The 24,682-nt window shown below is 37.7% G+C and overlaps 2 protein-coding genes across 2 annotated transcripts in view; both read right to left on the bottom strand.

The window, feature by feature from the left end:
* Nucleotides 1-18,309, bottom strand: part of LOC107101105 (tropomodulin-1-like) — a 20,186-nt gene extending 1,877 nt beyond the window's left edge. The window contains exons 1-5 of the mRNA XM_015399870.1: nt 18,011-18,309; nt 9,467-9,542; nt 8,962-9,098; nt 2,381-2,537; nt 1,311-1,427 (exon numbers count right to left, since the gene is read on the bottom strand). Coding sequence (XP_015255356.1) covers nt 1,311-1,427; nt 2,381-2,537; nt 8,962-9,084 — 397 coding nt within the window. The 5' untranslated portion in view covers nt 9,085-9,098; nt 9,467-9,542; nt 18,011-18,309. The remainder of the gene's footprint in view (nt 1-1,310; nt 1,428-2,380; nt 2,538-8,961; nt 9,099-9,466; nt 9,543-18,010) is intronic.
* A 1,117-nt stretch (nt 18,310-19,426) lies between these two features.
* The window catches only part of LOC107101106 (tudor domain-containing protein 7A-like), a 17,759-nt gene continuing 12,503 nt past the window's right edge, over nt 19,427-24,682 (bottom strand). The window contains exons 11-21 of the mRNA XM_015399871.1: nt 24,519-24,630; nt 24,193-24,404; nt 23,939-24,073; nt 23,735-23,818; nt 23,495-23,629; nt 22,866-22,976; nt 22,205-22,370; nt 21,984-22,132; nt 20,047-20,240; nt 19,788-19,948; nt 19,427-19,666 (exon numbers count right to left, since the gene is read on the bottom strand). Of these exons, the coding sequence (XP_015255357.1) occupies nt 19,455-19,666; nt 19,788-19,948; nt 20,047-20,240; nt 21,984-22,132; nt 22,205-22,370; nt 22,866-22,976; nt 23,495-23,629; nt 23,735-23,818; nt 23,939-24,073; nt 24,193-24,404; nt 24,519-24,630 (1,671 nt within the window). The 3' untranslated portion in view covers nt 19,427-19,454. The remainder of the gene's footprint in view (nt 19,667-19,787; nt 19,949-20,046; nt 20,241-21,983; nt 22,133-22,204; nt 22,371-22,865; nt 22,977-23,494; nt 23,630-23,734; nt 23,819-23,938; nt 24,074-24,192; nt 24,405-24,518; nt 24,631-24,682) is intronic.

Here is a 24,682-nt window from a genome sequence, read left to right as displayed (position 1 = left end):
GAGTTTCTGCCTCAATGGAGGAGTTCATATATCATGGGGTCCAGTTCATGAGTGGGGTATAATGGAACGGGAGATTGAAAGACGGATCGGTGTTATAATACAGACACTGATCTCTGTTGTGAAAAGAGAGTTAAGAAAAAAAAGACAGCTCTTAATTTACTGGACGGTCTACGTTTCTGCCCTCACCTACAGTACGGTCATGAAATCTGGATCACAACCGAAAGAATCAGATCCTGGATACAAGCAATTGAAATGAGCCTTCTTCTCAGGGTGGCTGGGCACTCCCTTTGAGGAGCTAGGTCATACAGGACAGGCTCGGAGAAGAACCACTTCCCCTCCACATCAAGAGGAGTCAGCTGAGGTGGAACGGACGTCTTTGATAGATTCCCCCTGGACGCCTCCCTCTGGATGTTGTTCCAGGCATGTCACACCGGGAGGAGGCCTAGGGGGCGACCCAGGACACGCTGGACGGACTATAGTTTTCGAATGGCTTGTGATCACCTCAGGCTTCCTCCAGTAGAGCTAGGGGAGCTGTTTGGGGCTAGGGAAGACTGGGAGTCTCTGCTGAGACTGCTTCCTCCACGACCCGGTCCCGGATAAAGCATAAATTGACTAGTATGAATCCTTTTACTTACCAACTCAAATATGGTGCAAATGCACTTATTTCAAGAAACTTTTATCTACTTTTAGTTATTTTACTTTTCTAGTGTTCAAGTCCAGACTCTGGCTTGGCCACTCTAAAACATCAAAATTACTTCCAAGCAGAAGAAACATGTTTCTAAAACTATTAGTTGAAACCAAAACATGCAATGTACGTTGAAATGGAATGTTAGAGGCTGAGAAAAACAGAGTAATGAACTGGAGAAAGGGCATTCTGATCCAGAGGTACAATGTTTATGTTTTGCTCATGCATCAAAAATATTATTGGAAATAGTGCCAAAATTTACAGTGATTAATTAATGAGAATTCAGTGTTTTATTAATTCTGTAGACTTGATCAGCATGGCAGGGATCTTTAAATTTCCATGCAAACACAGTGTGGTGTTATTAGATACCCAGGATGTTGCTCAGTTAATGGATAAAGAGATCCAGCAGAAGTGGGTGAGGAGAACAAAGTGATGAAACCAATGGAGAGATGAATGGGGAGAGACATGAAGGGAATGCTAAAGGAAATGGAGAAATAAAGAGTTAATATGAAGAAAAATAGCTGCTAGAAAGGGAACAGACACCTTTATATTATTTAGTGAGCAGGTGGCGTACATTTTTACACACCTCACAAATCAAATATTATATTAAAGAAGATGTCCTTACCTGCGATATCACAGAGTTCTGCATCAGAAGCACTGGCCAGGGCTTCCTCCAGCTCTGGTTCTAGTGTCACATTCTCTATGATGGGGTCCACCCTCTTTTTAGGAACAAAAGCTTTCCCTTTGGTCATTGGGAAAAGATTTATTACACAGCAGTTCAATCAGTGAACATCAGGATTATGAGATAAAATCTGATCCATCATTTCTCCTTCCTTCTATACGTGCATGGTACTGATTCAAAATGAGCTACACAGTCAAGGGGATGATTTGCAATGAATGATGCTTAAACATAACATGAAGAATTTAACACTGATGTTTTACCCTTAAATTCTAATTTACTGTAACTTTTAGAAATAAGCATTTTTTTTTTTTTTGGAAAAGGAAAGTTTTCATGGAAACCCAAATCAGATTTTTATTTTTGACAGTTTTTATTTCAATTTCATTGAGGCTCCTTTTTTTATGACGATAATGAGAACTGACGAGCCACACATGGGTCTTTGATTAAGAAAACATGAAGAGTCATGGGTGTGAGTTTACTTTGAGACAGAATAAAAAGGTTTCCAGGTGGTCTGTCAGACGTCTACCCACCTGACGTGCAGCGCTGCTTATTCTGCATGACCACAGATGGACCATGGCAGCAGCAGCAAGGGTGAAAGTAATCCGGAATGGTCCTGTCCTGTGTACTCAACTCTGCTCTTCTAGCTGTGCTTTTGCAGAAATTTGTATTTGCACAAGCTTAGCTCCAAGTCTGCACTTGCTCTCCACACTGACAGTTCGCTCTCAGCAGTATCGCTACTTAATAAACTATATGGGGCTGATCATCCTCTGCCAAGTGTAAGAAATGTTTTTTTGTCAAACTACCAGGATTTTATTTCTGCAAAATGATGCAAAACACTCTTTATTTTCTACCAAAAGGGACCTAAATTATATCCAAAGCAAATATTTAATTACATACTGTGAGAGCTAGATGATCAACCAGTCTCTCAGTTTTTGTTTCTATGTATTCAAGTATAATGTTAATGTTTCCTTAAATATTCCTAAAATAATGATTTTAGAGGAAATGCTGGATCCCACCTCTCTTCTCGCCAGTGAACGGCACCAGGTCCTCCCTGTCAGGATGCTCAGTGGCCTGTTTTTCCAGATGAGCCAGCAGGTTTTCTCTCTGAAACGTTCCTGTTGGTGCTTTCTTAGTCTGGTCCTTCTGTCGAAGACCCGCCGGCAATAAGGCGTTCTAGACAAAGTGAGAGAAGTAGTTTTTAAAATGTAATCCAATCTGTCAAACCTCAGTTAGATGTACTGGTGAACTGTCCTGGGTGTACACCGCCTCTAAAGGCCTGAACACACCGGTTGCGTAGGACTTTTTAATCTCAGATCTGAATTTTTCCCATGTCACGCTGACTGCATATAGAGAGGCTCTGACTAGGCAGGGTGGGTAGATCTGTGCAGATTCTTTTCACATCTGTCTCTGTGCTTTACACAAAAGAAAGCTATTTCCCACATTTGACTTGGACAGATTATGAAAAGGCATTTAAAATAAATAAAAAACCACTGGTGTATTCTATAAAGTCAAGCCCCACTTAATGAGTCTGTGCAGCATCTCAAACTAGAACAGATAGAGAATGTTTTTTATATGCCTATATTAACAACATAATGAGATCTATGTCTAAAGATAGTTCATATGCTGGCTGAGGCAGAGTGGTGATTCTCCGGTAGAGATCTGAAAAAAGGAAAGAAAAACTTCAATAAACTTTATTGAAGTTTTTCTTTCCTTTTTTCATGAGGAGGTGAGAGAGAAATGTAGGCTAATGGGATCACTATTTTACTGTATCCATTGTCTGTCCTCCTGAATTCCTATCATGGGTGAAGTATTTATTATGTTTCATTCATTGTTTTTGAAAAGAGTCTGTCCCACTTATTATATACGGGAGGTGCAGCTCCATAACTGACTCTTTTTCCCGTCTGATTAAAACATTTTATTTTGTATTTAACCCCCAAAGCTGATGTATTTTACTTTGTAACCTTGTTTCTTTTCCTGTCAGACCCATAAAATTTGCTTTTGAATTGTTGCATGTCCAACTAAAATAGACCTAGGGCCTATCTCATTTGGAGCTGCGCAAGCCCCCTTGCATAAAATCGTGTTGGGTGTGTTCACCCCTGTTGTCTTTCAATGAGTGCTAAACGCCATGACCTTGTCCAACATTATTTTCTGTCGGAAAATCGAATTCATTGTGTTCTGGCTTTAAGACTGCTGGACAAAGGTACCATTTGATCATGTTCTGAGATGTGAAAACAAAGCGTTGAGTGTTACCAAGTTGCACTGACAATAATACTGCAGAGTCGACACTCGATTTTTAAATTCTGTTTAAATAAAGATTCAGGAGGTCTGGTAATGCCATCCACCAGCCTGATCCCAGCAGGTAACACAGATCATTGAACTGCATAAATGTCAGCTAGTGCAGGACAATGTAAGGTACATTTATTATCCATAAGATTGAGATTATTACTTTTAGTTATGTTCTAAACATGCTGCTTCAAACTTAAGATAAGAACATCAGAGGCAAGAGTTTGTGACATGGTTTGAAAAATAAACTTTTCGTCTTCTTTATGTTCAGACTTATCCACAAATAAAAATAAAATCAAACTGCTATAAAGGTAAGATTTAAAACAGCTATTACAGTGATGTTAAAAATAACCCTCTTCATCAATCTTAATCTTTTCTCCGCTCCAGAGGAGGCATGAAGGAGTTTCCCAGACCGATCCAGCACACAAGTTATTTTCAACCTGAATCAACAGTAAAAACCAAAGCTCTACTTATAGCTTCATATCTTATCAGGGCTCTCAGCACTTACAGGCCTCCATATTCCTTAGTCTGCCTCTCTTTCTGAACAACTCAGCTGTCGTTCTACCCTAAGTGTTAATTCTAGCATTAGCTTAAGGAAAACGACAGCAGAGCAGCAAACATGTTTAAAACCTCTCATTGCAGTAAGTGGCACACCATTCCCAGCTTTCTTGGGCTGTAGATGACAGGCGTCAGACGAAACTTATTTTTAACAACTGTAGAATCTCTTTTCCTCATCTTACACAGCTTAGTGGCTCACCAAGCTCAGCCACAGGAACAGGCCAGTCTCCAGTATCAAGTTTAAACAATGATTAAAAAGAGACCAGTTTAAGTACAACCAGCGAGATTCTGTCAAATAACATGCATGACGTCTCTATGGGGCGCACCGTAGCACAATGCTTCCCCTCCCCCACCTGTTGTAAGCTGACAGTTGAACTTTTTCCTGAATTATAGGTGGGAGAAAATAGAGGTGAATTTCTGTGAAACTTCTGGTGAATTAAAAAAAGGAGCCAAAAACTATTTGTAAGTTGCTATTTTAGCATTAGTAGTTTCTATGTTTGAGTAAAATCTATGATGTCATGCTATGAATTCCGTTTTAAAGAAAACTTCTTGTTGTTATACAGTAAAGTTAGAACCATACTCTGCTTTTTCATCTAGTCCAAGGAATGAGGGGTTTGACTAAAACTGCATTTCGTTTTTTTCAGAGTTTAGATATTTTAGCTCCAGTGGACAATTAAGAGATAATAATAAAATATTTACATTTTTTACTGCACCTCACATATAGTAGAAACCAATATCTTTACACCAATGATAAATAACAAAGTTGCATTTTGAAAGCAGGCACGAACAGATTTTTGTTAGTTAAAACGGCTTAATCTGAATTTATTTTTTTTTCAGTTTTAAACAAACATAAATCATAATTCATAAAATCCATACTCAACTTTCCCATTAGGGTGTTTTTTGTTGTTTTTTTTACCTGAACAAATATTAACCATTTTGCTGCAGATGTTACTGCAAATGTTTCTGCTCATTCACTTCCCATCTGTCAGAAGCTCTTAGTTTTTATTAGTTAGTTATTTTTCAAACGGACTTGAACTTTCATCTGATTAAATTCCCTCTATTTAAACATTTTTCTTCATTTAACAGTTGAGAAAAATCTCGACAGGTTTCTCTAGGGCTGAAACTAAGGATTATTTTGCAAATCTATTAATGTAATATTTTTTTCAATTAATCAATTAATAATCAGATTTATTATTTTTTAAATTAAACCAGATAAAACTAAAAACCTTTCCACTTGAGGAGGTCTTGATTGAACGTATCAACAGACAAAAAAAATTTTTTTTCTATCTTAAGCAAAAATGTTTTTTGTTTTTTTTACAATTTCAGTATAATTATTAATTATTAATTAATTATTATTAATTATTGCTATAAGTGGGTCGCTCTGTCAGCTAAAGGCACGTTTTAGAGTCTATATACTCCAGTTAATAATTAATCAATTAGTTAATTAGTTGACCATTATTTCAATAATCAATTAATCACGATTAATCCGATTAATTGTTTGAGACCTAGTTTTGCTTCAGATTCAGCCATTCAGGATAAATTGTAGGTTTAGCCTAGAGGTTATCAGAAGAAAATGACTGTTAACTAATCTTATATGCTAGCATATAAAAGGACTTTGGATTAGCATTAGACTGCAGATAAGAGCACCAGGTATCAGTTGCAGTGAGGAAACCAACATGTTTCAGTAAATGTGAACACAAGAAAGTCCACAGCAAATAATTGGTTCTGACCAAGACTAAATATATATATATATTTAGAAATGCCAACTAACTTATCTTGTCTTAAGAGTTCATTTCTTATTTTAAGCGTCAAACTAGTACAATATCATTTTAATTCAAGAGATCTTGTCTAGTGAAATTATTTTTCTGCATGGACAGATCATTGCAGTTGTTTTCAGTATCTTTTCCCATAATCTCGTTTCACTTCTTTGCAGTGTAGAGTCCAACAGCGAGACAACGTGTGTACCTAATGTTCTCCTGAGGACTGTATTGGTGTTATTGTTCAGTCAAAGCACAGCTGGCAGAAGTGTTTTTTTTTGGGGGGCGGGGGGGTTTGGCCAGCGTGGGACTTTTTCAGAGGGTTTACTAGAAATGATGCAGGAGATTTCTCTATACTACATCAAACAGGCTAACACTGTTGTGTAAGCCTAGAGTCAGAATGGGCACAATCCAAGGCTGCACGTCCACACTGTGTCTTCTGTTTACGTCATGGAAGCCCCTGCAGTTGCTCACTGCTGGCATCAGTCTCACTAACACATAGTTCTCCATGTTTAACCCTTCCAGTCATCCCCTTGGCATTGAGGGGGACTCCTGTCTCTTTATAAGCAGAAAGACATCCATCTGAAAGCTAATATAGCTCCCATCACAACCATAGCTCATGGTAAGTAACAGCATTCTGTCAGTGATAACACAAATGGGATTAGCACAAATCCAACACAATTACCCATGATACATTGCCTTTTTAGGCAGCTCTACACACAACATTAATAATAATCCCTATTTTTTAACCATTCTTCTGCAGTTGAGTTTTCCATACTGTAACTCTGTACAGTGTGTAACTCTTGAAGTTTTCACACACAGCAGCATAAATACATTGGTTTGTTTATTTTTATTTTGAAAATATTGAAAGACATTAGCACACACATTTGGTTAACTTTTTTTTATATTTTATTTTGCCAAATACCAAATATTTATGTGCTTCCTGTTGTGGAGAGTACCTTCACCTGTTTGAAGCCAAAGGACTGTCGCTGGTACACTCAATCCCAGATTGAATGATTGATAAATTGGGATGTACCATCTGGAGTTCCACTATGGGGGAAGACCAGGGAGTTCAAATTTAAATATGCTGCATAATATTTTCATTTATTTGCTTTTTTTATTTGCTCATTTTGTTAATTTTTCTTTTAGTTAATATTACTTTAAGTTTAATCCTTAAGCTAACCTTTCAGTTATTTTTGTTACATTTGTATAGATGTTCTCTTTCCTTCTTCCTCAGTGTGTTGGTCTGGTCTAATCAGCCAGTATTAAAGTCCCTTTTGTTTGCTGTGTGTCTTGTCAATTTGTTTGTGAGGTCAGTTTGTTATGGAGGGCCAACTCTGCCATATTTAAAAATAAATACAGAAATAAATAAATGCTCAGTAAATAAATAAGTATACAATTAATTGCCCCCAAAAATACAATAAACTAATAAATGTAGGTAGAAATTAAATTATACAGTGAGACATAAATGTATGAATCTCTTTTAATTAGCTTCTTTATTTATTTGCCTTTGTAATAATGAACTTATCTATTTATTGTCCCTTATAATCTTCAACTCTATTTATTTATTACTTTTTTTTTTTTAAGTATTTATTTATGTGCATGATATAATATTTTTATCTGTTTTATTCTTCTTTTGTATTTTTTACTCTATATATTTCTTCAATGCTATTTATTTCTGCCTGTCGTTTTTACGTTTCTGTATGCATTTCGGCCTCATTATGTAAATGAGGCCGAAATGCATACAGAAACCATTAAAAAATAATTTTTTTATGGTTAACCTTGATATTTTTTGCCTTGAGTTAGTCTCTTCATTTGACCTCCGGCTCAGACCCTCACAAACTTTTTGCAACATTTTTTTTTTTTTTTTATTTAAATCCATTATATTTTTACAGTTGTTTAGATCTAAAAGACAGATTCAGATTTATTTCACATTATAGCTGCCTTTTTAGAAAGTTTTTATGTTAAAGTTCCTGGCCAAAGTGTTCATACATCTTGAACTGTTTCTCAGTGGCTTTACAACTCAACCACTATATATCTAAATGCAAATTATTTAATCCATCAATACAGAAAGGTTAGTAATATTGGTCTCAGTGCTCTCTAACAAACATCCAAAAGCAAACTGGATCCACTGGATTTTATCTAGAGGTATCAGGAAGAAATGGGACTTCATTGCACGTCTCTCAAAAGTCTCAGTTTTTCTCTAAAAAAAGAAAACCATCTTTTTTTCCACTTCATAATTATTGTCTGGTTTCTGTTAGTTATTAATAAGATCCCAATTAAACAGGGAAATGTGTAGTTGCTATGTGACAATGTCATAAAATACCCCATATTTTAGAGGTGGGAGTACTTTTGCAAATGTTTTTAAAAACTGTATTTCCTTTTCTTAAATGTATCATAGTGGGAAACTGTTAACTGCCAGCTCTGAACTTTTTGCAATGAGCCAAACAGTAACATCAACAGTTTACATTTTTAGAACCAAATATTAGATTAACCCAGAAAAGTAACATGCAGAGGTGATTTTATTTTGGTTTAAAGGCTATTTTATGTGACCTCTGGTTGAGATTATTTCCTTTTTTTTTAATTGGAACAAGTTATTTTCTAAAATTCGCAGTTTTTTTTATTTATTTTGTACGTAAAAGCAAGAAAAAAAGAAAATAGCAAGAAAGGAAGGAAGGAACAAATGAACTGCAAATGGAAATAAAGACTGAGGTAGGGTGGAGGCAGGGAATACAGGAAGGACACAAGAGAGTAGATGAGGAATGATTGGAAGACACTGAAGCCTGAAAATACAACTATATTTCGTTTTTGATTTAAAACTGGAAATTCCTACATTAAAATTGCATGCTTGTTCAGACTTTAACAGACTTTGTCTGATGGAAAAGAAAATAACCTACTTATGGTAGTCGAATAAAAAAATAAGCTACAAGTTTATTTTAGTGCAATAAATGATATCAGCCTGACTCTCCTCCTTATCGACCTAAATGCTATAAACTTACATCAGGATCCAGCTCGTCTAATTCGTCCTCTAACCGCTGCAGCTCCTCTTCCGAGAGCTTTTGTAGCAGTTCATCCTCGTCTATGTCCCTGTACTTGTCCATCTCCTTCTTTAACAACGACATGATGAACTGCAACCCTGAAATCAAAACAAAAAAAAAATCCCCTGTGTGAAAATCCAATCAATAGAAAACAGGTTTAAACAATGGAACATTTTGGACATATTTATCTTAAAAGTAACTAATAATATATTTGAAAAAACACATTAACCCTGCATCCAATGCAATTAACCTGGAAAATCTTGATTTCATTTCAAGATATCTAAAAGGATTAAAAAAAAAACAGCAAATAGATCAGAGACAAAAAACAAAACAAAAAAGAAATACTGGGCCCTCTGAAAGATTAGAGAAAAGCAATAATTGCACAGCAGGATGCAATACTCATGCAAAGAGACAATTAATATATTGAATTAGCAACAATAGGTGTTAATGTTACTGATTATATCACCTTGATGATCCCCAATTCAGAGGTACAATGATAATGGCAGCCAACTGTTCAAGTTTTCTCAGGGATTCCAACGCAGCTGAAACAGAGAGAAACATGAGTGAGGAAAGATTTAACGTTCTCAGAATTAGACAGCTGCTTGGATTTAGTGGATTTCTCCCTTTTTATTTTTAAAATTCATCAACAAAAATTATTTATGCAGAATAGAATCAATGGAGTAGCCAATGCTGCATTCATCAAAACTAATAGTTTTCATATACATTTAGTTTTCACTTATAAAGTGATAGTTTCCTACTTTTTAACTGGTTAAAACCTTATAAACGGTTGATATCTGATCAGCAACAGATTAATCTGGGATTCCTCTTTACATGTAGCTCTAGTTTAGTTGGTTTTGGAGGCTGAAAAAGTCCAACAAAGACTGCTATAGCTGCACAACTACTTGAATTTAAAAAGTTATATTGGTTTAGACCCTGGGTCTGCAACCTGTGGCTGTGGAGCCCTATGGGACTCTTTGGCTCTCCCACAGTGGCTCTATATACATTGGGTCAATTGTGATTAAGAATCACCTAATGTTACAGACATTAAAGCAAATTCTGTTTTTAAACTAAATTATTACATTTAATTTCTAGATTTCTTTCATAGGGTTATACACTATGCTCTTTTAACATTATTCACCACAAATATCAACATCAACAAAGCAGCAGCAAAATGCTTCCATTCTCTTTTATTTGTATTGTTTCAGGTGTTGGCTCTTTTTTGCCAATATAGGGGGATTGATGTCCCAGAGCTAGAAAATAGCCCAATAGATCTGCATTCAGAAGGACACCATTATGGTGTTGTTTTTGATCAGGACCTGTCATTTAAATCCCATATCAAAGAGGTTTCTAGAATTTCCTTCTTTCATCTGTGGAATATTACAAAACTTAGAAACATCCTGTCCAGGGGTGATGCTGAGAAACTAGTCCATGCATTTGTTACTTCAACGCTGGACTATTGTAATTCTTTATTATCAGGAAGTCCACAAACTGTAGTTAAAAGCCTTCAGCTGATCCAAAATGCTGCAGCCAGAGTTCTAATGAAAATTAAAAAGAGAGGTCATATCTCGCCTATCCTGGCTTCTCTTCATTGGCTTCCTGTTAAATCAAGAATAGAATTTAAAATCCTCCTTCTCACATATAAAGCCTTAAATGGCCAAGCTCCATCTTATATCAGAGATCTGATTGTTCCTTATGTTCCTAACAGAGCACTTCGCTCTCAATCTGCAGGTTTACTAGTGGCTCGAAGAATTTCTAAAAATCTAGAATGGGAGGCAGATCTTGTTGTTATCAGGCTCCTCTCTTGTGGAACCAACTACCAGTTTTAGTCCGTGAGGCAGACACCCTGTCTACTTTTAAGGCTAGGCTTAAAACTTTCCTTTTTGATAAAGCTTATAGTTAGAGTGGCTCAGGTTATTCTGAGCTATCTCTATAGTTATGCTGCTATAGGCTTAGACTTCTGGAGGACATAGGGACCCCCATTTCATCATTCTGCTTCATTCTATCTCTATTCTCTTACTCTGCAGAATCTGTTAGTTTGATCTCTAATATTATGCTCTCTCTGCTTTTTCTCATAGTAGCTTCGCCTCATCTGTTCCTGTTTGGCAGTGACACCATCCTGGAGAGAAATATCAGTTGTGCTGCTTCCATCAACACCTTTGTTTGTAGATGTTTGAGATTGGCCTCTTTTACGGTGTGGTCCTGTTTCTCTGACCGTGACTATCTGGATGTGCTCTCTTCATCCTCTGGCATGGGAGCTGGCTCGGCGCTCGTCTGCCTGGCTGTGTGTTTCCTGGACAGGGTCGCCTTTTACAGCTGCTTTTTGTGTCTCTGCTTCTGTCTCCTTGAAACCCAGTGGCCTCTAAAGATGGCCGCTCACCCTGAGCCTGGTTCTGCTGGAGGTTTCTTCCTGTTAATAGGGAGTTTTTCCTCTCCATTGTCGCTACAAGCATGCTTAGTGTGAGGGATTGCATTCGAGTCAGTGAGTCGATGCAATCAACTGGTTTTCCTTAGATAGAAAACTTTGTATCAATTTGACTGTATGATCTGGTTGAACTGTAAAGTGCCTTCAGATGTGAATTAGCACTAAATAAATCAACTGAACTGAATTGCTTGTTCCCATAGGGGTTTTCTTTGGAATGATTTATTAAACTTTATTGCAAAGGATTTAGAGAATAAAATCATATGCAATGGAATCAGTGACAGAGAAGGAGGTGAGAAAGGTAGAGGGGATAAGAATGAAGGCAAGAGAAAAAGAGAGATAGGAGTGTAAAAAAAAATCCATTGTTGGTTCTTTAAAAAGGAACAAAATGTTGATTACACATTGCTAAAAAAAAAGAAACCAGAAGCTGTCTTTTTGAATTATATCAGATTACATTTGGGGCTGTTAACATTTATTTCAGCTGGACTGACGGAGAAAATTTGGATCATAGTGAAAACAGATCCATGTTTTAAAAACCTTTCAATGGTTTCACATCTGCATTGCCTCATTACTTATCTTATTGACCTCAGCAAGCTTTCCATTTGAAAAACAAACTGACAACTGAACCTTTGGGCATTTTAGTTTAATAAATATTTATGTATATTTAATATTAAACAGATGCTTTAGACCGATTTAAGGTTTCTATCAGCAAGTGACTGAAAATGCTGGAATGGTCATTGCTGAAATGAACATTTAAATGATCACAGTGCCTCCTCCCTCCATTTAATGTTTAAATAACCATTGACCTCTCTGGACATGAGTGTTAAAGGCGAAAATGATGAACAGTTTATAAGTGTTTAGGGAACGACTAAGACACATACAGAAGTTAAAAGTTTAATTTGACAATTGCTACTTTCCACAAGCAATCATCTCCAACCTCCAGGCCCAACTAATCTTAACTTGCAATAAATAGTGGTTAACTTGATTATTACTGCTTTTAACCAGACAGAGATAACATACTCAATGAAATAGGTCTAACTTAGTTACCATTGCCAAACATCTCCATCACAACATATAGATGAAATAAATCAGTTAGACCCAAATCTGCTATTATGTTTGTCAGCGGGTGTTTTTCCATGCTTAGCAGAAGAATGGTCAAATGCAACTTTAATATGTTCTTCTCTCTCTGAGAACAGTGACAGGACATGTTACCAAAACACAAGATCAAGAACTGGGCTGAAATCCAAATAAGAGTCTGCAAGTCTTTTGGAAGACACTGGCCTGCTCTGGTGACATCAAACAGACCCCATTTCTGAGGCTCTACAAGCTCCAGCTTCAAAAAACACCATCACAGAAGCTAAAAACATAAATAGGTACCATGAAGATTTTAAACTGAAATAGACTGATAAATCTGAAACAATAACTTCTTTAAATTTAGCCTGTTTAATGGCACGTTATTTTTTCTTTTCTTGTATGAAATCCAGATGTTTCAATAAAACTGCAAGGCAACAGAGAAAAATATTTTGCTCAACTTTTAGCAGGAAAAAAAAATTCACAAATTTATTTAAGACTGCTTACAAAAAAAATAAATAAAAAACCTTCAGTGTTAGAAAACGTTAAATTCAAATAAAAATGAAAAGGAGAAAACAATGAAACGAGATCAGTTAGCTGACAAATTAATTTCTAAATGTTTTTTGCAACTGAGGCATCAGTCCTCAGTGCAGCCCGGTGATTATATGGAGACAAGCACTTAAAGGTATAGAGGACGATATTTTATTTCCGGGTGGATCATCTAAATAAGTGGTCCTCCTAATTGCCAATCATTCTGGTGATGTGTTTACTAAGGCTTCCCTACGTGCTCGTCCTGTTGGGCTATTTTTTCAGTGCATGCACTGTTTCAGGCGTATATCTAAGGTGAGCTACGGTTTCAGACAGTTATTGAAGCTCACCTTTTTCACCACGGTCTACGAAGTGTATGATAAGAAAAGTGTTAGAAGAGGCAGATATATCCCAGAATGCTTTGAACAGAGATCTCTCCTCGCAAAGCATTATGGGACTTCATTATGGGACCCAACAGCAGCAACTAATTACAAAGATGGCGCAGGAACAACACAATGGACCAACGAGGAAGTGATCATCTGTCTGAATAGTCGGTTAACTGAGTTCACTATAAAGTCCACTATATAGTCACTGCTCTATAAAGTGATTGAGGGATTTAGGAGTTAGGGCAGATGTTCGGGCACAGTTAGCGTGTATGAGCTATGGGAACAGCAACTTTTAAACAGAGCGTGCACGAGGAAAATAATAATTCACTTCTATTTAACAAGTGCCTCTCATGTCCCTTAAGGATCAAGCTAACAAAAACTAAATGGAGCAAATCTTCTTACCCAATTAGAAAGCTTTACAGTTGTGGTTTGCACCACAGCGGTGCGTCGCCAGTGTGGTGGCCAAGCCCACCCTGTGCAATGCCCTGGCCACCCCACTGGCCAGAGTAAACTGTAGTAGGATCAGTTTATCATTTCATTCAATTATGCACAGCCAGCAACGTAACGTTAAAAATCACACAATACACCAAAATATGAGTACGGTAGGTGTTTACTTAAGTCTTTATGTTTTCTACAGGCAGGTTTACCACAATAGTAGATTCAAACCCTGAAATTATGACTTTTAGGTTCAGTGTGCCACTCCAAGATTTTTAGTGGCCCCATCTGGCCCTCCTATGAAACATTTCTGGAGGCACCACTGCACCACAGAGGGGCAAAGCAGCTGGTTACGACTTTGGTTCCTCCATACAGCCTCCTGATGGACAGGAGGTGTCAAGCAGCTTATTGATAGAACTTACGCCTATTTTAATACACATTTCCACTGCGTTTCAGTGCAGGGCTTCCCAAAGCAGGAGTTGGGACAGCCATGGAGGTTGCAAGATGAAATAAGTAGATGTAACATTTAACTAATACATATTTAGAATTTGACTCATTTATTTTATTTATAATTATACTAATACATTTTAAAGTGCACCATTTCCATCAGATTATTAAAGAATACATTTAAAATGTATTAAATAAGGAAATGTAGCTTTAAAAATGGTATTTACAATTAATAGAATTATATGTAAATGTGGAAAAAATAATTCTATGTAATTTTAGGGCTTACAGTTTGCTGCTTAGTTAGTTTGGGGTCACAGATTGAAGTAAATGGGAACCCCTGGTTTAGAGCAATGGAAACAGAAAGCATCAATATTACTGGGAGACATAATCCCTGACATTTTCAATCAGCTGCGACAGGGCATGGGCTAGTTAAGGGCCCAAGGGCAATTAGGGGTCCCTAACAGCACCTCTTGGGTTTTGTTTTGTTTTTTATTTTTTTTTGTTTGTTTGTTAGTTTGCAAGAATTTCCTTACAAATATAGCAAAGAAAACCAACTTTAACAATGAATATATGCATTTTTTTACACACATATAGGGAAAAAAAATTTTACACATGAAAAAAAAAAAGAAAATATACAGGTTTTAGGGCCAGATTGACGCACAGATGAGGAAGTGTAAAGTTCCCAAAGACAAGCTTTTATCTGGAGAACAGTCTGGTAGTGGTGAGAGCACACTGGCTTCAGAGATGGAAACCTTGAATAGATCCTAAAGCACGGATGACCTAATTTAGTCACTTACCTCCCTCAAAATGAGATCTCAGTTCTACCCAAATCTTTGCGTAGCTCCGAGGATGGCCTGCACCCTCCCTGAGACTGCTGGATCTGCCGAGTTTTTTTCAAACTCAAATTAATTAAGAACAATCTGAACATTTTCATGAAAGAAAATGGCTGTGTGGGCTGGCAGTCATTTATATAAATAAAGTTGTCTGTCAGACTTCTTACAGTGATGCTTTCAGTGACTTTCCAAACAGGCTTTAGATAGGGAATATTGTATCGACAAAGAATGGTGAGATGTAACAAATTCATATGGGTAAAACTAGTTGGTTTCTGTGTGTCGTTAGTGGGAGTGATGGCCTAGGGCAGGGGGGGTCAAACCTGTTCCAGAAAGGGCCGTGTGGCTGCAGGTTTTCTTTTCAACTAAGCAATAGCACACCAGACTCTAGTCATGTCATCAAGGGAGTCCAATCTGCACATGGTGACTTGATGATATGAATTAAGTCTGGTGTTTTATTGTTTGGTCGGAAAGAAAACCTGCAGCCACACGGCCCTTACTAGAACAACTTTGACACCTGTGGCCTAGGGGGTTAGATCAGTGTGTTTGTGCTCTGAGAAGGTTGCAAGTACACAGTTTGATCCCCACAGCCTCCATTCTGGGTTCCTGAGCAATGACCCCTGACCCCACACTGCTCCATGGGCGCCGCACAATGGCAGCCCACTGCTCCCCAAATGGATGGGTTAAATACAGAGGCAAATTTCTCCAGTGTGAGATCAATGACATTTGATTATTATTATTTAAATATTTGTATGTTTAAGAGCCAATCATTTAATTTTACATTTTAATTCATCTTCTATTTAGTTTACTTTCTTTCCATTATTTAAGAACATGACGGTTCTTAATTATTTTAAGTAATCAAAGCTATGTTATTTGATGTTCTTGCACTACATGTTATTTTACACATTGCAGTTTAAAAAAAAAGTATAAACCACATGACATGACATCTTGATCAAACTCAGTAAAGCATACAAGGCTGCAATGGGTTTATAGAAGGTGTGTGAGTGATCTGATCATCTGACTGTTGTTTGCAGTAACGGACATTATTAGTACACATAAAGGGCCCCAAAATAAAATTTTGTTTAAGGCCCCTGTAGGCTTGGGTCGGCGCTGCAGTTATTATAGGACTTTTGGTGGATTAGGGACTTAGATTTCAGCCAAGCAGTTGTAGATTTGAATAACTATATTTTTTGATACAACAGTTCTTTAAATCAACCCACTTTGTCAAATGCACTAACCCTGAGATTTATATAAGCATCATGCTCGACACAGTACGCTTTTCTTAGGCCTGAAAGCCTCAGACATAATTTCTGTAATTTTATTTGTGGAAGTAGCTGTTGCATTAGGCAAAGCTCCAAGAAGTCTTCAGAGCGTCTACATAAGCAGCTGCAAATTTGAGTTAAGCTTGAATGTGTTTATTTTACAGCAGAAGCTCTTCTTGAAGCTCTCGGTGCATGCTTATTTAAAAGTAGATATTTTGTGGAACTAAAATGTTTGAGAAGTTTCCAGCTGACATCAGACTAGAGTCTGGGAAGCTTCTCTTCCTATAACTAATTACATTTAATTTGAAGGTGACATATCAGCTGGCTGAACCTTGGGTATTTCAAAGCAATAATGATCCAAAGCAAAGGATATATTATTTTGCATGACGACTTTCAGCTTCTAGAATGTATCTGACCAAAACCATTCTGAAAATTTGCTAAATCTGCTTGAATTTGAATCAAGCGTTTCTGTAGTAAACATTTAACATGTGTGCAGATTCTCTGCAACTTAATGGCACATTTGAGCAAATATTAAGTAAGGTTTAATTAATAAAGAACTACTGTATTCGTATAATTTTTTTCTATTGTTATTTAGAAAAGATCACCATTAAATTCAGACTGTAACACACAGTGTTATAAACCAATTTTGTTATATCATCTTTAAATAGCAGAAAAGAACAGTTCAATTCCATAAGTAAGATTCAAGAACTGTTTTGCTCAGTCAGACATTAAGGTATTACAGACTTTTACTTGCTCAGTACATCTTGAGATTCATGTCAATCTTTTCTGATAAAAATATAAAGAATAACAAAAAGACCATTAAATGTTCTGGACAACTAGAATTCACCAACCAAAATGTCCATTTAACATAATTAAGGAGCAACTTTATAAATGCAAGCACAGCCATGACTTCAGCTGTTGAATAGTAGAGATTTCTGAAATGACTCTGTAGAAAACAGCTGAGGGACAACTGGTCTGCTTTTTTCAGCCACATGTCATAACAAATGCATTAGATACACAACTTTTGTAACTTTTGCATTGAGGCATCCACTTCAGACACAAACCGGGCATTAAAAAGGAATAGAAATCAGCACATAACTTTTGTATGAAACCAAAAGAAATAAACTATTTTTTTTTTCCTGACAAGTTTTGTCCATTTTGGGGACAGCCATGAGCTGTTAGAGCCTCCATGGACTTGAATACTTTCCCCAGGGGCCAAAGGGTCATAGTATGATCAAGGTTACCTTACTTCACTGTGTGTCTCTGCTTAGTTTCCTTTTCAAATACAAATAGTATGATTATTCTTTAGATAAAAAAAAAAAAAAAAACTCAACATGAGAGGAGTCGGAAGTAAAAGGTTACTTATTTTCCTCTGTAGTCTATTAAAGAAACTAAACAGGGAAACCATGGCTGCTCATTCTGTAAGTTTATTCCTATATAAAACAAACCTGTTTCAATAGAAAAAAAATAACTATCCTACTTTTACCACTCGTTTTCAAGCAGCTCTCTTGAAGACCTGCTACTTTAATCATGTCCAACATGCAAAATCAGCCCCATTCCTTAGAAAAGCATCTTTTCTTATCTGACTGCTTCACCGCCAGCAGACAGAAACTTTTGCATTAATTTACGTACCTCCTCCGCCGCTATTAATAGCCGGTCGGCTCTGCTGGATGACAGCTACGAATACTTTGACCAGATATGGTTTCCCTTTGGAGTCACAGAAAGCTGCGCACGGTGCCAAGCGCACAAACCCGAAATAAGAAAAAGCCGCTCCGCTACAAGGAACCGGCCATGAGCCGCCGACTGATGGTACAGATTTCAGCTCCTGGCGTCTCCTCTCCAGTCTTTGCTCTGGTCTTGGTGGGTTTGCGGAAAGCTGGATCTAATCTCCCTAAAACGGCAAAGTCAACTCAAGGGAGAGATGATCCTCCTCCTCCTCCTCCTCTTCCTCCCCCAACACGCGCCTGCCCTGTCACTCTAGTGATGTCACAGAGGCGCTGCTTCCATTATCGGACAGCGCTTTGCTTTGCGTCACCTAACCTACTGCCTGCTTATGCAAAAATTACTTTAATACTAAAAACCATCTAGCTGCATAAATCCCAAATATTTACCAACAGATGACTGCTCAAAGCTAAGAATCAGTCAGAGCCTAATATCTACTTTAAATAAAATAAATAATAAAAGGCAGTGACCATAGATTTCAAGTAGTAAACATATATTTAAATGTATTTTTGCAGCTTTTTTTCAGTATCTACTTTTTTTTTTCTGAGGACTTTCTACTTTTAATCCCTGTATTGGAACACACATATCTGTACTTTCTTCTCCTTAATTTTTCCCTGTTTTTTTCTATTCATGCAACAAAACAGAACATGAGGAGAAAAGAGGATAAGTCCTGTTTGATAAAAGAAAAACACTGATAAAACATGGATGAAGATCATTCTCCATTCACTCACCATGTTTATGTTTAATTACATTGTGATTATTTTACCTTCTGTTTGCAACTCTGTGTCGTGAATACCAGAACTCTAAAGAGTATTCAACTGCTTATGCAGGACTTCAGTTCCATCTTTTTTATTCTGTCTTAAATTTGGGTTTTTATGTTGTCTCTACCAACACAGTGAGCGAAACAGTAATAATTAACAAGGCATTATTTTTTTAAGGGATAGTTTTTAGAAGTGATTTTTTTATCATTAGAGGCACAAAACTTTTGTACTCAAGTAAAGTTAAGAGCCTGTATTTTTTTTTTTTTTTTTTTTAAACAAAAACAAATCTCTACTTTTACTCCGGTAAAAAACATGATTACCTTTGACACCAACTTCAGATACTTTCGGCATGATTTTGCCAACAGACCAGATCGAGCATTTAAAGCCCTCTAAGGCAGGTAAAGCAGTCCCGGAGCAGCATCTGCGAGTAGCTGTGGCAGAAATACACTAGCCAAGACTTTATTGAACTTTTTTTTTTTTTGAAAGAAACAGCAGTTCACATTTGGTGAAAACAAGGCTACAAGGAAAGCAAACAATTTCAACATTGTATAAACAGTATCACACAGTTAAGAGTAAACAAAGCACAGGAGATCTTATCCTGAAATGTAAGTCATGAGGTTGTGAATCCACACATCCTCCTCAAATGAAGTGTCCACCAGGTAAAGTGTCAGCCTGCGCTCTGACAGCTCGCTTTCAGCCTCCGACACGTCCTGCACACTCTCCACCTGTGCTACCAGCGCTCGTTTCTCTACATGACTCCTGAACATCACAGCAGCCTCCTCTGACCACTGACGCTGCGTCACACCTGTATGATTATAGAGAACACACTTTCAATACAAGCACTAGATCCTTCCTTTGTTTAAAGTACCTAAAAATAAAAAATGGTTTAACTAATGAGATTTTTTTAACTAAAAAAGATCACTCACCTGCTAGTTGGGCAGTAATAGCCTGGAAGGGCAGCTGTCTGAATTCCTCTATCAGAGGCTGGATTAGAGTGCGGGGGACAAGCTCGTGTTTACCGTAGTCCAAGTCATAGACGGAAACCAACCCATTGGTCAAAATTCCTTTCACCTGAACACGGTGCCAACTAAACGACATCAACAAAACATTTAGCCATCATCAGTGGGTTTTTTTTTCTTTTATAAAATCCCTCCTTTTCTCCATCTATGGTTCAGATTGACTTACTTCTTGTCAAATTTGGCAGCATAGACGTGTCCTTTCTGGATGGGCGGCATCTTGCTTATACTTCTGCTCTGGTTGTAGTAAAGGGCCATTTCTCCCATCAACACCACCAACTTATGGAGGTCTTGCCAAGGCTGTACCACAAAGTAACCTGGGTGGCAAGCAACTGGTACAAAGACATCCATGTTTTGACCAGGCTGAAATGAAAGAAAAAATACATTATGTGGCATGGATTTGAAAGTTAAGAAAAACTAAAGTATCCGGCTTTGATTTGATTCCTTTTTTCTAACGCAAAGGATCCTCTACCACCAGGACCTGAACTGGTTCCATCCCAAGAATAGGTCGGTTCTAATTATGTCAATTTATTAGCCTAGAAAACTAGCCCCACCCACCAGCGACCAAAATCATTTTTCCTGCGAGTGGTCTAGCCTCGATCAATGCGCCAGTCCCTAGAACTGGCGGGCCAATCACAACGCAGAGATGTGTTTTGAATTTCTCGATGCTAAGCGGACGGGGTTTGAGGGCGTGGCGACAAAGCTGCGCGACGCTGGAGAAAGCACAACAAGGAAGATGGCAACAACTATTGACCAGTTCTCGTTTGACTCAGCTTTGGAATACGTTTTGGAAGGATTAGACTTGGGTTTTTCGTTGAAATGTGTGCAGGAAGAGGCTCTACGCTCGTTCATTTTAAAGGATGCATTCGCCATTTTACCGACAGGCTGTTTGTTTACGCTCCTCCACCAGCTTTCTGTTGCACTTCCTATGTCACAGTCAGTTGCGCTCATTGGTCAGAGCGTTGGCCAATAGGCACAGACAGCGGTTTGAAAAACAACGGGTTGTTCTCAACAATCTTCCAATGTCTCCTTCATCGGGGCCGGACTAAATTACACATCTAATCTCACATTTAGTCTGGTTTATCTGGCTATCAATTTATAGCAAAAACGTCTACAGCGGATTGACTTAATATTAACCTGCAAAAAAACAAGGAATGAAGGGTGCTGCTGGACCCGATGAAAGAACCACTGTTGTGCAAAACGTTTAGCAACGGACTCATTGAAAAAGGTAGCCAATCAAAACACTTTCAATACCGACTTTTATATTACAAAGTTTTCTCATAAAATATCCAACTTAAACCACCAAAATAGAAATAAAACCAGTCTTAGTGATACTCTGATAAGAACAAGCAGGTGGTGTTAAGTTGTAAGTAGCATACTGTGCATGTATGAGATGTAAGGAATGGGAGGCGGGGCTAGATCTGTGTTTCCTTTTTCATGTTGAGGAGTGATGAGCGCGGGAGCGCATGTTGTAAACTGTTAATGGCGACCATTAAAGTGTGGATGTTAACGTCAGCAGTGTGATTATTGAACCAACAGGTGGTTTATGCAGGTCGAAGAGGAAAGTAGGTATCAAAACACCAGGGTAGGATACAAATACAGAAAACAATTCTAATATATTTTGTTTTTTTTTACTTTTTCCACCCAATCAGACCTCAAATGTGTAGATTTAAAGAAAACACACAAAAAGAGAGCAACCTACCCTTAATGGTTAAAACATGGTTAAAAAGAACTCAAGACTAATGCGAGGTTCCAAAGCCAATGAGAATGGTGCAAACAGTTAATGCGTTTGCAAACCTACCCGACACCCAACTTTAACTGTTAGCAACTTTTCATTCAACAGTTATTGATCCCATATATTATAAATAAAACTATTAAAGTAATACTTCCCCACTTAAAGCAGGTTTTAATTAACTGAAGTGCTACAGCATTCAGCTACTTGGATGTAAAGCTGTCTGAATAGTTCTTCATAGTTGAGTGAAATTATATCTCATTTTTTCTTTCCAGCCAAATCAGGTTTAGATGTCGATCGAAACAAAATATTCAAGTTTACATTCATGCTTGTATTAAATATCCTCACATGTTAACAGAGGCTCTGTTACACACCTGGGGAAGGTCCAGTGGAGGGGGTAACATTAGTGGCTGCACTCCAGGTGCCATGGCAACACCTTCACCTTGTAGTACAGGCAAGGCATTGATGATGGGATTAAGGACCGGGCTGCTTAGGTTCAACCTCTCCATTAGAGCAGTGAGATCTAACAGAAAATAAAAAGTTCAAAGGCAGTACAAAGTAAAGTTGGATTAAATGGGAAGGTGTGCCGTATTACCCGTGTCCACAGCGTTGCCGTCAGAGGCAGGGATTGCGTTTTTGTCCCTTGATAAAACTTTCTCCCTGAGCTGATGGTTGAGGCTTTGGTGTAACTCCTGACTGTGACCATCAAAGAGATGCATGAAGATCACCTTTTCTCCCTTGTACTCTTCTACTTTTGATATCTGAAACAAAAGTATAACAACAACAGAGTTAAAAGACCCCAAAAAAAAAAAAAAAAAAAATAAAGTATAACAACAACAGAGTTAAAAGACCCCAAAAAAAAAAAGACATTTTCACAGCAGCTAGACCAGTACAAAGTTTTGGCGTTTAAGTATTTACTTTCTATTATCATTTATCTATCTACTGTTGGTTAAAAGCACAAACTTGCCAGTTTTAAGCTGGTTAAACTGATAAGTTTGACCAGAAAAAGCCACCATGGGGGCTGGCTTCAAACGCTCATATTCTTAGAGCAGGTTTGTGGTAAACGGTCAGTTTCACTGTTTCTTCCCTGGATGGGACCCCCTATCTAACCAAAAAGCTTGCAGGATGTATCTAAAGCTGGTTTGGTCTAGGGACTTTGGGGGCACGATGTTGTTGATAATTTCACCTGCTGGTTCATTTCCATTTTATACTGCTGTCGTAGCTCCACAGTTCTTTAATGCCATAACCAATCCTACCTTCATTTTGAGCTCCTTTGCTCCAACAACAGTCTCCTTCAACAACAAAAGGTCTTCATGACTCCAGCCTTCTTCTGGAATAGGGAGGTCAGCCAGTCGACATTTAATAGCCTACAAGAAAACAAAAAGGAAGTCGATAGGCCAGTTAAAAAAGATTCATGACAACTAAAAACGTTCACAAAACAAGAAACATGAAAGCCTGAAGCTCCTGCAGTTAAGGACTGGGTCAATCTTGTAAGGGACATTTACATTCTGGAGAATGTTTTTCTGTTCTAAATGGACAAATTATGTAAAATCAGTAATCCCTTTGGACTAAATATGTCTTTCACATGTAAATTCTGTTGTGCTGTGTCTTGTACTGTGGCTCAGGAAGATTGCAAAATGTTGTTTCTGATTGTGTTTTTCCCCTAATATAAGAAAAATCAGACTAGAACCATCTCTTCTGTTATGGATGCTCAGTTATTATACAAAAATCTTGGATTGGCTGATGTTATTCCTGCTCATACTTCCATCTAGCTGGTCTGTACGAAGTAATTGTAACTTGCTTCTCCAGATAAAAGATTAAATAAAAATTAATAATAAAAAAAACACTGACTTGGAAATATGATCCGTAAACACAAACATCTGACCTGTGGTGGGATGATGACAAAATCCTTCAAAAAGTGTCGAGGGACCCCACGCACATCCATGAATATAACAGTAGCTGGGATCCCCAAGTCAATGAAGAGAATATCCAACACTCTGTTATCGCGCACATATGTAATCTGAAAAAAGAAAAACATATTATTCATTCATCCATCTAGCTATCTATCATTACCAATGCATAGTTTAGATTTGCCTGTGAAAGCATTTCACCTTCCAGCTCTTACCTCAGCTCTGGCCCATTGACCTTTGTAACTGGCCACACAGAACATGCCGCTGAAGGGTCTGAAAACCAGGGACTCTGATGTGTTCTTTTAAGAACGTAGATGTAGAGTAATTAGCAGGTTGACATCAATGCAGGTCATTTAGCCAAAACTTCCAACATAGTTATTTTGATAGAAAAAAATGCATATGCTGAAAATATCATCTACCTGGGATGCAAAAAATGCTTCCATGCCTTCCAGTAACTTTGTTAACCTGACTGTTCCTCTAGAGGGCAGCTGGCAGAAAATGCTCCCATCTGCACACACGCTTGACACCTGCACATCCTTATAAACAACATTCTCCTGTAAGAAACAAAGATGGATTAGAAAATCTGTGTGAAACCGTCTTCAGAGTTTTTGCTGCTTTCAAATTAAACCAGAAGCTCAAACCCAACCAGCATGATCCTGGCTGGTTTACACACCCTCAGAGGATTGTTCATTGTATCATCCTGTAGAACCTTCAGGCACATGGAGTTGATGTTCACATCCTCATCTTGTGAGGTATCATAAAGAACCACTGTGGGCATCTCGTTCTGTTGACACGGCCTTAAGGTTTCCATCCGCAGAATCTTTTCAACTGCCACTGAACCCAAAGTGGAGAGCACCTTTGGATGGGAGCTGACAGCTTCCAATCCTAGGAGGAGGAACACAAAGAAGTTATGCTATATAAATTCAAAGTTATGACAGACTGCTGGAGACCTGAAATGCATGTTTTGACATTTAGTTCTGTCACCCATTATGTATGCACCTGCAAGGCTGACATTTGTAGCCTGGAAGGGCAAAGACAGAAAGTCCCGATGAAGCTGCAACAGAGTATCCCTACTGGTCTCTACAGAGAAGCCATAGTCCATATAAAACACCTGTGACACAAAAAGAAAACAACATGTTATACAAAGTAATATTTCTATAACA

Source organism: Cyprinodon variegatus, unplaced genomic scaffold, assembly GCF_000732505.1.
Source record: "Cyprinodon variegatus isolate N-32 unplaced genomic scaffold, C_variegatus-1.0 Scaffold1054, whole genome shotgun sequence".
In the NCBI taxonomy this organism is placed as follows: Eukaryota; Metazoa; Chordata; class Actinopteri; order Cyprinodontiformes; family Cyprinodontidae; genus Cyprinodon; species Cyprinodon variegatus.
The sequence above is the reverse complement of the archived record's forward strand: the minus strand, read 5'-3'. Positions and strand labels throughout refer to the sequence as shown.